This window comes from Scyliorhinus torazame, chromosome 5, assembly GCF_047496885.1.
Source record: "Scyliorhinus torazame isolate Kashiwa2021f chromosome 5, sScyTor2.1, whole genome shotgun sequence".
Taxonomy (NCBI): Eukaryota; Metazoa; Chordata; class Chondrichthyes; order Carcharhiniformes; family Scyliorhinidae; genus Scyliorhinus; species Scyliorhinus torazame.
In genome coordinates, this window is record NC_092711.1 from 113,538,880 (window position 1) to 113,553,296 (window position 14,417).

A 14,417-nucleotide genomic window follows, 5' to 3' on the forward strand; every position below is an offset into this window, starting at 1 on the left:
CTCCCATTTACTACACCGAGTTTTCTTCGCCCATCTAAGGACCATTTCTCTATCCTTAAAACGGAGGAATCTCACCACTATGGCTCTGGGAGTTTCTCCTGCTCTCGATCCTCGCACCATAACTCGGTATGCTCCCTCCACCTCCAACGGACCCGTCGGGGCCTCCGCTCCCATTAACGAGTGCAGCATCATGCTCACATATGCCCCGACGTCCGCCCCCTCCACACCTTCAGGAAGGCCAAGAATCCTCAAGTTGTTCCTCCTTGCGTTGTTTTCCAGTGCCTCCAACCTCTCCACAGATCGTTTCTGGTGTGCCTCCTGTATCTCCGACTTCACCACCAGGCCCTGTATGTCGTTTTCATTCTCTGCTGCTTTCGCCTTCACGACCCGAAGCTCCTGCTCCTGGGTCTTTTGTTCCTCTTTCAGCCCTTCAATCGCCTGTAATATCGGGGCCAACAACTCTTTCTTCATTTCCTTTTTTATCTCCTCCACGCAGCGTTTCAAGAACTCTTGTTGTTCAGGGCCCCATATGAAACTGCCACCTTCCGACGCCATCTTGGTTTCTGCTTGCCTTCCTTGCCGTTGTTCCAAAGGATCCGCTGCAATCCGGCCACTTTCCTCTCCTTTTTCCATCCGTGTCCAGGGGGAACACCCTTCTGGTTTACCGCACGGTGTTTTTAGCCGTTAAAATTGCCGTTGGGGCTCCTATCAAGAGCCCAAAAGTCCGTTCCACCGGGAGCTGCCGAAACGTGCGACTCAGCTGGTCATCGCCGCACCCGGAAACCGCATGAGTAGTGATTGACTGTGTATAATAAATGTGTTTTGATTTGAATCTTACTAATTGGTGTGTTGAGTTATACCTGGCGACTCTAGAGCAAAGGTTATAGAAACAGAGCAAATTAAGTAAAGATGCAACGGGCAACATTTACGAGCCAACCAAAAGTTAGCAGCAACATCACCACTTGAAAGTTCCTTTCCAAGACACACACTGTCTGAACCAGTGCTGGATGAGCAGAACTTTCCTCCATTTAAATATTGACAAGACTGAACCCATTCCCTTTCATATCCGCTACAAACTCCACTCCCTTGTCACCAATTCCATCCCTGTCCAATGACTGAGGCTGAAGCTGACTGTTCACAACCTTGGTGGAATAATTCACCCCAGATGAGCTCTTTTTAAAAAAATATATATTTTATTAAAGTTTTTCGATCAAACAAAAACAAAATTTTCCCATTTTACAACTTTGTAATAATATATACATTGATCGTTTTTTAAATAAATAATATGCTAACTAGCGGCAACTGCTAACAAAATAAGAAACAACAGAAATAGTAACTAAAACAGTAACTTCGTAAAATCTAATATAAATAATATATAAACACACACATAAAACCCCTGAAGACCCAAATGAGTCCTCCCCCCCCCCCCACCCCTGGGTTGCTGCTGCTACCTTTCCTATTTTCCCTTATCGCTCTGCGAGATAGTCGAGGAACGGTTGCCACCACCTGGTGAACCCTTGAGCCGAACCTCTTAGTGCGTACTTTATCCGCTCCAATTTTATGAACCCTGCCATGTCATTGATCCAGGCCTCCACACCCGGGGGCTTAGCTTCTTTCCACATAAGTAGAATCCTTCGCCGGGCTACTAGGGACGCAAAGGCCAAAACATCGGCCTCTCTCGCCTCCTGCACCCCCGGCTCATCTGCAACCCCAAATATAGCCAACCCCCAGCCTGGTTCGACCCGGACCCCCACCACCTTTGAAATCACCTTTGCCACACCCACCCAGAACCCATGCAATACCGGACATGACCAAAACATGTGGGTGTGGTTCGCCGGGCTTCCTGCGCATCTCCCGCACCTATCCTCCACTCCAAAAAATCTACTCAGCCTTGCTCCAATCATACGTTGAGTGTCTTTAAGACAGAAGTTGATAAATTCTTGATTTCTCGAGGAATTAAGGGCTATGGAGAGAGCGGGTAAATGAGGTTGAAATCAGCCATGATTGAATGGCGGAGTGGACTCGATAGGCCGAATGGCCTTACTTCCGCTCCTATGTCTTATGGTCTTATATGCGCCCTGTGTAGAACCTTGAATTGTATCAAGCTGAGCCTGGCACACAGCCCCTCCTCCCATTTTCCCTTCAGCTCCTCTACCATCGTCTCCCCCTCGTCTCTCATTTCCCTATATATATCTGACACCCTACCATCACCCACCCATGCCCCCAAAATCACTCTGTCCTGGATCTCTTGCGCCGGGAGCTGCGGAAATTCCCTCACCTGTTGCCTCACAAATGCCCTCACTTGCATATAGCGAAATGCATTCCCAGGTGGCAACCCATATTTTTCTGTCAGTGCTCCCAGACTCGCGAACGTCCCGTCTAAGAACAAGTCCTCCAATTTCGCAATTCCTGCTCGCTGCCAAGATTTAAATCCCCCATCTATCTTTCCCGGGATGAACCTATGGTTGTTCCTTATCGGGGACCACACTGAGGCACCCGTCACTCCCTTATGTCGTCTCCACTGCCCCCAAATTTTCAGAGTTGCCACCACCACTGGGTTTGTGGTGTATTTTTTCGGGGAGAATGGTAAAGGCGCCGTCGCCAGTGCTTTTAGGCTAGTTCCCCTACAGGACGCCATCTCCAGTCTTTTCCACGCCGCTCCTTCCCCTTCCCTCATCCACTTACATATCATTGACACGTTGGCGGCCCAATAATAATCACTTAGACTCGGCAGTGCCAGTCCCCCTCTGTCCCTACTGCGCTGCAGGAACCCCCTCTTTACTCTTGGGGTCTTTCCAGCCCACACAAAGCTCATAATACTCTCGTCCACCTTCTTAAAAAAGGCCTTTGTAATCAGTACAGGGAGGCACTGGAACACAAAAAGAAACCTCGGAAGGACCACCATTTTAACCGCCTGCACCCTGCCCGCCAATGACAGGGGTGCCATGTCCCACCTCCTAAAGTCCTCTTCCATCTGCTCTACCAGTCGTGCCAAGTTAAGCTTATGCAAGGTTCCCCAGTTCCTGGCCACCTGGATCCCTAAATACCAGAAATCCCTTGTTACCCTTCTCAACGGTAAATCATCTATTCCCCTGCCCTGTTCCCCGGGGTGCATCACAAACAGTTCACTCTTCCCCATATTCAATTTATATCCTGAAAATTCTCCAAACTCCCTGAGTTATCTCAGGCATCCCCTCCACTGGGTCCGCGACATACAACAACAAATCATCCGCGTATAATGACACCCGATGCTCTTCTCCTCCCCTAAGTACCCCCCTCCACTTCCTAGAGCCCCTCAGCGCTATGGCCAGTGGCTCAATTGCCAACGCAAACAGTAACGGGGACAGGGGACATCCCTGTCTTGTACCCCTATATAGTCGGAAGTGGTCAGATCGTTGCCTATTTGTAATCACACTTGCCACCGGGGCCCTGTATAGGAGCTGAACCCATCTAATGAACCCCTCTCCAAATCCAAATCTCCTCAGTACTTCCCACAGGTAGTCCCACTCCACTCTATCAAATGCTTTCTCTGCATCCATCGCCACCACTATCTCCGCCTCCCCCTCCGGTGGGGGCATCATCATCACCCACAGCAGCCTCCGTATATTAGCATTCAATTGTCTCCCTTTAACAAACTCCATTTGATCATCATGCACCACCCCCGGGACACAGTCCTCTATCCTCGTTGCCATCACCTTGGCCAAAAGCTTGGCATCTACGTACAAGAGGGAAATAGGCCTGTATGACCAGCACTGCAGCGGGTCTTTGTCTCTTTTCAAGATCAGCGATATCGTCGCCTCCGACATCGTCGGGGGTAGTGTCCCCCTTTCCCTAGCCTCATTAAAGGTTCTCGTCTGAAGTGGGGCCAGCAGTGTTTCCTATAGATCTCCACCGGGAACCCATCCGGTCCTGGGGCCTTCCCTGCCTGCATGTTCCCAATTCCTTTTACCACCTCCTCCACCTCAATCTGCGCTCCCAGTCCTGTCATCTCCTGTTCCTCAACCTTCGGGAACTCCAGCTGGTCTAAGAAACGCATCATTCCCTCTTTCCCTTCCGGGGGTTGAGCCTTATATAGCCTCTCGTAAAATACCTTAAACACCCCGTTCACCCTCTCCGCTCCCCGTTCCATCTTTCCCTCCTCGTCCCTAACCCCTCCGATCTCTCTCGCCGCCCCCCTCTTCCTAAGTTGTTGGGCCAGCAGCCGGCTCGCCTTCTCTCCATATTCATACTGCACTCCCTGTGCCTTCCTCCATTGTGCCTCCGCCTTACCCGTGGTCAACAAGTCAAAGTCCGTGTGCAATCTTCATCTTTCCCTGTATAGCCCTTCATCTGGAGCCTCCGCATATTGCCTATCCACCCTCAAAATCTCCCTCAACAATCTCTCCCTTTCTTTACCCTTTTGTTTCCCCTTATAGGCCCTTATGGAGATCAGTTCCCCTCTAACCACCGCCTTCAGCGCCTCCCAGACCACTCCCACCTGGACCTCTCCGTCATCATTAATCTCAAGGTACCTTTCAATACATCCCCTCACCCTAACACATACCCCCTCGTCCGCCAACAGTCCCATATCTAATCTCCAGAGTGGGTGCTGTTCCTTTTCCTCTCCTACTTCCAGATCTACCCAATGTGGGGCTTGATCTGAAATGGCTATAGCCGAATACTCCGTTCCTGCCACCTTCGGGATCAGCGCCCTTCCCAGGACAAAGAAGTCTATCCGGGAGTACACTTTGTGGACATGGGAGAAGAAGGAAAACTCTTTACTCCTTGGCCTAGTAATTCTCCAGGGATCCACTCCTCCCATCTGCTCCATAAAGTCCTTAAGCACCTTGGCCGCTGCCGGCCTCCTCCCGGTCCTAGATCTGGACCGGTCCAGTCCTGGGTCCAGCACCGTGTTGAAGTCCCCCCCCCCGCATTACCAACTTTCCCATCTCCAGGTCCGGGATGCGCCCCAACATATGCTTCAGAAAGTTCGCGTCATCCCAGTTCGGGGCATATACATTCACCAGCACCACCGCCTCACCTTGCAATCTGCCACTCACCATCCCGTATCTACCCCCACTGTCTGCCACTATGGTCTTCGCCTCAAACAATACCCGTTTACCCACCAGTATTGCCACCCCTCTATTTTTTGCATCCAAGCCCGAGTGGAATACCTGTCCCACCCATCCTTTTCGTAATCTGACCTGATCCGCCAGTTTCAGGTGCGTCTCCTGAAGCATGACCACGTCTGCCTTTAGCTTCTTTAGGTGCGCAAGTACCCTTGCCCTCTTAATCGGCCCATTCAACCCTCTCACGTTCCACGTGATCAACCGGGTTGGGGGGGCTCTTTACCCGCCCCCCCTCGTCGGCTAGCCATCCCCTATTTTAGACCAGCTCCTTACCCGGTTCCCACGCACCCGCTTATCCCCCCCCCGACGACGCCCTCCTGTCCCGACCATCCCATAACAGCCCCCCCTTCTCCTTAGCAGCAGCAACCCAGTTCCCCCCCCGCCCCCCCCCCCCGCTAGATCCCTCTCTAGCTTAGTTGCTCCTCCCATATTGCTTCCGGAAGTCAGCAAACTCTGGCTGACCTCGGCTTCCCCCGTTTATCCTTAGCCTCCCATTATGTGAGGCCCCCTCCTTCCTGCGCCCCCTTTTCCCGCCACAATTTCCATAGCGCAGGAACAAAGCACGCGCTTCCCTCTCGGCCCCACCCCTGATGGCGCAGCTCCCTCTCTCCTTCCCCCTCCCCTTCCCCACCGGCGCCCACATTTCTTCGTGACCCCCCCTTCGAGGGGAAAGAAAATGTTCCCCCATCTGATTCACAGTCCCTTGCCACCACCTCACTACTTCATTTCAAACACTCTTTCTCCAATCTTGTCCAACTTCTCCTCTTCAATAACTTCCCACGCCTCTTCTGCCGTCTCAAAGTAGTGGTGTTTACCCTGGTGTGTAACCCAGTCTTGCCGGCTGCAACATTCCGAACTTCACTTTCCTCTTGTGGAGCACCGCCTTGGCCCGATTGAAACTCGCCCTCCTTCTCGCCACCTCCGCACTCCAATCCTGATACACGCGGACCACCGCGTTCTCCCACCTGCTGCTCCGTGTCTTTTTCGCCCATCTCAGGACCATCTCCCTGTCCTTGTATCGGTGGAACCTCACCACTATTGCTCAAGGTATTTCTCCTGCCTTTGGTCTTCTCACGAGGACTCGATAGCCTCCCTCCACTTCCAGGGGGCCCGTCGGGGCCTCAGCTCCCATTAAGGTATGGAGCATCGTGCTCACATACGCCCCAACGTCCGCTCCCTCTGCCCCTTCGGGAAGACCCAAGATTCTTAAATTCTTCCTCCTCGAGCTATTTTCCAGGGCTTCCAGTCTCTCCATACACCTCTTATGCAGTGCCTCGTGCGTCTCCGTCTTCACCACCAAGCCCTGTATCTCGTCCTCATTTTCGGCAGCTTTTGCCTTCACTCCATCTCTTGGGTCTTCTGAGCCTCCTTAAACCCCTCAATCGCCTGCAGCATCGGTGCCAGCACCTCCTTCTTGAGCTCCTCCACACATCGCCGGAGGAACTCCTGCTGTTCCAGGCCCCATACCAACTGGCCTCCCTCCGCCGCCATCTTGCTTCTCACTTCCCTTCTATGCCGCTGCTCCAGAGGATCCTCCGCAATCTGGCCACTATTATCTCTTCTGTCCATTCACATCCGGGGGGACTCCCTTCTATGTCGCCTCACAGTGGGTTTAGCCTTCGAAAATTGCCGTTGGGGCTCCCGATAAGAGCTCAAAAGTCTGTTAAAATGGGAGGTGCCGAAACGTGCGACTTAGCTGGTCATCGCCGCACCCGGAAGCCCAGATGAGCTCTTGACCACAGATCTACATCGTCACCAAGATTGCCGACTTCCACCTCAGGAACATAGCTCAACTCCACCTTAGTCTCTGTTCATCTGCTGCAGAAACCACCTTCTGTTAGCTCTCAACCAAATTATTCCAATGCACTCGCAGCCAGACTTCAACAATAAACACCCTCCAAAGCTCTGCTACCCATGTGCTTACTCACAGCAGCCCCTGTGCCCACTGATCTACAAACGTTTCCTTTTAAAAGGCACAAAAAGTTTAAATTTCTCACTGTTTTACTCCATGGTAATGATCATCCTGATCACTGTAATCTCCTCCACACACACCCCTTTGAGATCTCTGCACTCATTTAATTCCAGCCACTTGAGCATTCCTGATTTTAATCTCTCCACCATTACTGAGTTGCCAAGGTCACAATTTCCTCTTTAAAATTCTCCGACTCACTTTCCTCCGTTAAGATTCTCCTTAAAATCTAATATCTCCTCATGTGGCTCAGTGTCAATTGTTATTTTGTAACGTTTCTTTGAAAGTCTTCAAAGTTTTATTCCGTTCAAGTCACAATATAAATTCGAATTATTGTCACTGCCCTCGGCATATATTCTGCCCCATAAATAAGAATTTGTAACTCAGAGTGAAAGTCTGTCATGAAGAAACGTTTCAAAAATGTTGCCCCCAACAATGATGGCGACTGAGCCGGCGCTCTGCTGCTCGTGCCCCAATATAGATGGTGGGTCCGCATGCGCACTGCTGTTGGTGATCCAAAGGATGCCGAGGGCGCATGCGCACTACTGCTCGTGATCCAAAGGAGGATGCCGAGGGCGCAGGCGCACTACTGCTCGTGATCCAAATAAGGGTGCCGAGGGCGCATACCCACTGCTGCCGCGAACCCAATATTGAGACAGCGCATGCGCACGTCTGCCAGAGCCAAATAAAGATGGCGTTTGCTTAATCTTGTCTGTAACAAAGCTGCAGCTCCCGCTCAGATCCCCAGGTACCGGTAGGTCATTTTTCCGGATTTTTGGTCTATATAACATGCGCACGAAGCGTGCCGAACGACCCTCCTGATTCATCTCTCCCTCCGTCCCGCCATTCCCACCTTCACGGATTGTGGATCCGAGATAGAACCTTTTGCTGCCTCGCCATTCATCACATTGCGCATGCTTCACTCAGCCCAGTCCCGCCGCCTCATTCGCGCTGATTGGTTGGAGGACCAGTCGCTCCCAACCGGTCCTCCGGATCTGTCCACTCTTCGCCTATTGGTTCGGTGCTGCCGTCAATCACTCCGTGCATTGGGATGTGTCAGGTGAGAGGTCAGTGTCGGGGGGCGGGGTTTCCAAATCACAGTGGGGCTCCAGAGCCGAACATTCTGCATTCTCACTGTCCACTGCTTCCGGCTTCTCTCCACAAACAACGTCATAGAGACCAGGGGGGGAGACACTGACCCAGTGACAATGTCACTGCATTGGAGAAAAAGACTAATGGCACCCCTCCTGTTCAAAAAGGCAGAAAGTAGGAAACTATTTAGTTTAATGCCTGTTGTTGGGAAACTGCTGGAATCCATTATTGAGGAAGTAGTAACTGGACATTTGGAAAGTCAAACCGCAATCCATCAGTCAGCGTGGTTTGGTGAAGTGTTTGACTCACTTGTTGGAGTTCTTGGAAGATGTGACAGGCCAGGTGGATAATGGGGGTCCTGTGGATGTATTTGGACTTCCAAAATACAGTTGATAAGGTGTCACACAAAAGATAATAAACAAGGTAAGATCCCACGGGGTTGAGAGGTAATATATTAGCTTGGATGGAGGATTGGCTAACCAACAGACAGCAGAGTGGGGTTAGATTATATTAGATTTATTGACACATATCTTGAGGAAAAACATTTTTACCCAGAGGGTGGTGAGGGTCTGGAATGCACTGCTGAGGAGGATGGGAGAGGAGGGTTGCCTCACATCCTTTTAAAAAGTACCTGGATGAAGACTGGCACATTATAACATTCAAGGCTGGCAAATGGGATTAGGTAGGTGGGTCAGATTTTGATGTGTTGGTGCAAACTCGATGGATCGAAGTGCCTCTTCTGCACTTTTGCTGATAATACAAAGTTCGGTGGCATCGTAGACAGCATTGATGACAGCATAAAACTGTAAGAAGATAATGATAATATTAATAATAATTGCTTATTGTCACAAGTCGGCTTCAAATGAAGTTACTGTGAAAAGCCCCTAGTCGCCACATTCCAGCACCTGTTCGGGGAGGCTGTTACGGGAATTGAACCGTGCTGCTGGCCTGCCTTGGTCTGCTTTCAAAGCCAGCGATTTAGCCCTGTGCTAAACAGCCCCTGATATAGATAACATTCAGCAATCAGCCCCTGATATAGATAACATTTAGCAATCTCCTAGTTATTAATCTCCTAGTTACTCCCCAACTTAGTTAATTACTCTGATGTCACATTTCAGTTTTTGCCCCCAGTCCAGATACCCAACAGGTAAGTTATTTATACTTACTGATGGCAGCACGGTGGCGCAGTGAGTAGCACTGCAGTCTCATGGTGCTGAGGTCCCAGGTTCGATCCCGGCTCTGGCTCACTGTCCGTGTGGAGTTTGCACATTCTCCCCGTGTTTGCGTGGGTTTTGCCCCCACAACCCAAAAAGATGTGCAGGGTAGGTGGATTGGCCACGCTAAATTGCCACTTAATTGGAAAAATGAATTGGGTAATCTGAATTTTAAAAAAATAAAATGTTCCGAAGCTGCTCCTCCTCGGATTCGCACCAACTCCGCTCCCTGCCGGCTAGGCCGTGAATCCCTGAGGTAAGTTATTTATATTTCCTGTTCTGAAGCTCCTCCTCCCCGGATTCGCACCAACTCCGCTCCCTGCCGGCTAGGCCGTGAATCCCTGAGGTAAGTTATTTATGTTTACTGTTCCGAAGCTCCTCTCCCCGAGTTCACACCAACTCCGCTCCTTGCATTGGCGAGGCTCATTTACCTGAGTGTCTGGAAAATCATTAGGGCAGTAACTGTCCTGTAAGGTAATAAGTCCTTTTTCTTCCCAATTGGCCGAGGAAGGCAGTGTGTCACAAGGATGGATGTGTTGACCGATTAATGGCTGGAGGATGGGGGCAGGTCATGTGATCAAACCTCCAGGAATACATTTAATCAAAGTTGGCGAGGAGGGAATGTTGTGAATTTCTATCCTAAACTGACGGTGAGGTTTCTGTAAATTTACAGGATAATGGAAGTGGAGGTTTAACAGATGGGAAAAGCAAACCAAACGTCACATCGCGATCTGACAGAGTCACTCGATTCATCAGAACCTGAATTTCAGCAGCATCTGGGTGTGGAAGGTATAAGGTTTGTCTGTTCTGTCTGTGAAGGAAGATTTCTAGTCTCAGTGTGACTGGAAAAGCCCCAAGATTCACAAACCCTGGTTAGACCAAACCCGGAGAACTGTGTTCAGTTCTGGACAACAAACCTGAGGAAGGATAGAATGGCCTCGGAGGGAGTGTAGCACAGATTTACCTGAATGATATCTGAACCGTCCAGGGTTAAATTACAAAACGAGATTACCCAAAAGAGTCAGAGATATGATGGCGCAGAGAAGGGCATTCGGCCCATTGAATCCTTGCTAGATCTGGAGCAATCCAGTCAGTCCCATTCTCCTGCTCTGTCCCTGTATCCTCGCAGGTTTATTTCCCTCAAATGTCTATCCAATTTCCTTTTGAAATCAAATGATTCATGTATCTATTTTCAAACGCCCTCCTAGGCAGCAAGAATCAGGTAATTGTCGCTCGCTGTGTAAAAACATATATCTCATATCACCTCATATCTCCTGTACCTTTTACATACAAACTCGGAACAGGCCACTCGGCCCCTCGAGCCTGCTCAGCATTCAATAAGATTGCAACTGATCTCATTCTAACCTCAACTCCACATTCCTGCCTACCCCCGATGACCTTTCACCTCCTTGCTCATCAAGAATCTATCCAGCTCTGCCTTAAAAATATTCAAGGACTCTGCTTCCGCTGCCTTTTAAGGACGCGAGTTCCAAAGTCTTACAACCCTCAAGAGAATAAAAAATCCTCATCTCCATCTTAAATGGGTGACCCCTTATTTTGCAACAGTGACGCCTCGTTCTAGATTCTCCCACAAGAGAAACATCCTCTCCACATCCACCCTGTCAAGACCCCTCAGGATCTTATATAGATCAATCCAGGTTTTACCCAAAACTTTAAATCTGTGTCCCGGCTGCTTGTACGATCAGTGAATGGAAACAGAGTTTCTTTGTCCACCTGATGCAAATCTGGCATAATCTTGTGTCCCTGAATCAAATCTCCCCTCAACTTCCTTTGTTGGAACCATTCTGGTAAATCTCCTCTGCACCTTCTCAAGAACCTTCACATTCTTCCTGAAGAGTGGTGACCAGAGCTTTATAAAGATTCATAGAATAGAATTAGAACCATAGAATTCCTACAGTGCAGAAGGAGGCCATTCAGCCCATCGAATCTGCACCAACTCTGAAAGGGCACCCTGCCTAGGCCCATACCCCTACCCTGTCCCTGTAACCCCATAGCCCCACCTAACCTGCACATCCCTGGAGACTAACGGGCAATCTATCAAGCCCAATCCACCAAACCTGCCCTTCTTTTGACTGTTGGAGGAAACCTGAGCACCGGGTGGAAACTCTCGCAGACACTGGGAGGAACTCCACACAGTCACCAAGGCCGGAATTGAACCCGGGTCCCTGGCGCTGTGAGGCAGCAGTGCTAATCACTGTGCCACCAGAAGCATAGTTTTGGTATCAATATTACTGTTTATGACGCTCAAGATCGAGTTTGCTTTGCCATCTAGTCTCTTTAATCTGACTTGTAGATATACAAAATCCCTCTTCACCTCTTTCTCTCTCCTCCCAAAGAGGCCAGTTGGGTTTTTAATAATAATCCAGCAGTTTTCATGGTCACTTTTTCCCAGTGCCGGCCCCACAAATGACCAGATTCATTCAGCTCAATTTCACCATCTGCCTTTGTGTTTTGTGGGTTCTCTCTCACTCCCTATTTTCTGTTTTAAATCAATTTAACAGGGTGTTCGAAGGGGAGGCATCAAAGTCCGGAAACTCAAACCAAGCATCACATCAGGATCTGACAGAGTCCTCAATTTATCATATCCTGAATATCATTGGAATATCATTGAACATGGAAGGAAAAAGCATTGTTCACAGTGGGGAGAAACCGTACTCGTGTTGTGTGTGTGGACGAGGATACAGTCAATCGTCAGGCCTCACAAGCCACAAATGCAGTCACACTGAGGAGAAACCGTGGAAATGTGCGGACTGTGGGAAAGGATTCACTTCCCCATCCCAGCTGGAAACTCATCGACGCAGTCACACTGGGGAGAAACCATTCACCTGCTCCAAGTGTGGGAAGGGATTTACTATTTCAGCCAACCTGCTGAGTCACCAGCGAGTTCACACTGGGGAGCGACCATTCACCTGCCCACAGTGTGGGAAGGGATTCACCACTTCATCCAACCTGCTGAGTCACCAGCGAATTCACACTGATGAGAGACCGTTTCAGTGTTCAGATTGCGGGAAGTGCTATAAAAGTTCTGGGGAACTGATTCGCCATCAACGTGTTCACACTGATGACAGACCATTTAGGTGCTCTCACTGCGGGACTGGGTTCAGGCGATCATCTGACCTCGCTGTACATCAGCGAAGTCACACTGGGGAGAGGCCATTCGCCTGCTCCAAGTGTGGGAAGGGATTCACTCGGTCATTAAACCTGAAAATGCACCAGCGAATTCACACTGGGGAGAGACCATTCACCTGCTCCAAATGTGGGAAGGGATTCACTCGGTCATCCAACCTGCTGAGTCACCAGCGAGTTCACACTGATGAGAGACCGTTCCAATGTCCAGACTGCGGGAAGTGCTATAAAAGTTCTGGGGAACTGATGAGCCATCAAGGTGTTCACACTGACGAGAGGCCGTTCAGGTGCTCTCACTGCGGGACTGGGTTCAGACAATCATCTCACCTCACTGTACATCAGCGAATTCACACTGGAGAGAGGCAATTCGCCTGCGCACCCTGTGGGAAGGGATTCACTCAGTCATCTGACCTGCAGAAGCATCAGCGAGTTGACACTGGGATGAGGCCATTCGCCTGTGCCAAGTGTGGGAAGGGATTCACTCAGGTATCCAACCTGCGGACACACCAGCGAATTCACACTGGGGAGAGGCCATTCACCTGCGCCAAGTGTGGGAAGGGATTCACTCAGTTATCTGCCCTGCAGACACACCAGCGAGTTCACACTGGAGAGAGGCCATTCACCTGCTCCAAGTGTGGGAAGGGATTCACTCAGTCATCCAACCTGCAGACACATCAACGAGGCCACAAGTAACCACAGTGATTGGATTTTGCTGTTACTCACATTGAGACTGAACCATGTTAATTTGGCTCTCTCTCTGCTGATAACAATTCCAGCCCATTTTACAGGGGCTAATATTCTGGCAAAAAGTCAAATAAATTAGATTTGTGTGAAATATGCAGTGTGTTGAAACTTTTTAATATCTTTGACACAAGTTAGTTCCTTTTGAAGTACTCTCTCTCTCCCCTGTCTCTTCCATCCTCACCTCCAACAAAAAGTGTGAGGAGCTTGTGGAGCTTCTTTGTGACTGAGATTGAGTAAATCCGATCAGCCGCCTCTGCTGCTTCCCTCCCTTCCACGAGCCCACCGGACCAAACTGTCTCTAAATTTCATCCTTTCCCGAGCCCTGAACCCACATCTTTCTCTAGTTTCTCTCCCATCTCCCCTCATGCCCTCTCAGAGCTCATCTTGTCCATGAGACCCAGCTCCTGCTCCATCGACCCTCTTCCCACTGAGCTACTGACAGCCAACTACCCTGTGTCCATGGATATTGTCAACATTTCTCACACTTCAGGTACTGTCCCTCTGTCCTTCAAATCTGCCATCATCACCCCCTCAATAAAACAAACCCTTGACCCTGCCATCCTTACAAATTACTGCCCCATCTTCAACCTCCCTCTCCTCTTCAAACTCTTTGAACATGTTGTCACCTCCCAAATCTTGCCCATCTTTCCCAGAACTCCCATGTTTGAATCCCTTCAATCAGGTCTCTGCCCTGTCACAGTGAAATACAAGAGACAAACAGAATCTTACCCGGAGAGAAAGACACAATCCGGGAGCTTGTATACAAGGGTGGCACGGTAGCACAGTGGTTAGCACTGTTGATTTTCAGCTCCAAGGATCCGGGTTCGACTCCCGGCTTGGGTAATTGTCTGTGCGGAGTCTGCACATCCTCCCCGTGTGTGCGTGGGTTTCCTCCGGGTGCTCCGGTTTCCTCCTACAGTCCAAAGATGTGCAGCTTAGGTGAATTGGGCATGATAAATTGCCCTTAGTGTTGGGTGGGGTTGCTGGGTTGTGGGGATAGGGTGGAGGTGTGACCTTTGTTAGGGTGCTCTTTCCAAGGGCCGGTGCAGACTCGATGGGCCGAATAGCCTCCTTCTGCACTGTAAATTCTCCTTCTGCACTGTAAATTCTATGATATCTATGAAATTCTCTTATTCTTTTTTA

At 49.9% G+C, this 14,417-nt stretch overlaps 1 protein-coding gene across 5 annotated transcripts; it reads left to right on the forward strand.

Annotated features, from left to right (window-relative positions):
• The first annotated feature begins 7,749 nt into the window (after nt 1-7,749).
• LOC140419470 (uncharacterized) lies at nt 7,750-13,365 on the forward strand. 5 transcript variants are annotated; one of them, XM_072503337.1, is made up of 3 exons: nt 7,750-7,831; nt 10,057-10,179; nt 11,906-13,365. In XM_072503337.1, exons 2-3 carry the CDS (start codon nt 10,082-10,084, stop codon nt 13,221-13,223), a joined length of 1,416 nt encoding a protein of 471 aa, XP_072359438.1. In that variant the 5' UTR covers nt 7,750-7,831; nt 10,057-10,081; the 3' UTR covers nt 13,224-13,365. The 5 variants fall into 5 exon arrangements, with proteins under 5 accessions (XP_072359438.1, XP_072359439.1, XP_072359442.1 ...); XM_072503338.1 differs by having other exon boundaries at nt 7,758-7,825; XM_072503339.1 differs by lacking the exon at nt 7,750-7,831 and adding an exon at nt 8,266-8,592.
• Nucleotides 13,366-14,417: the final 1,052 nt, after the last annotated feature.

What these genes read in the sequence shown, in the direction of transcription:
- LOC140419470 (XM_072503337.1), top strand. Translation starts at nt 10,082, where the DNA reads ATGGGAAAAGCAAACCAAACGTCACATCGCGATCTGACAGAGTCACTC. An exon ending in CTGGGTGTGGAAGGTATAAG is followed by an intron (nt 10,180 to 11,905) that starts GTTTGTCTGTTC and finishes TCAATTTAACAG; the next exon opens with GGTGTTCGAAGGGGAGGCAT.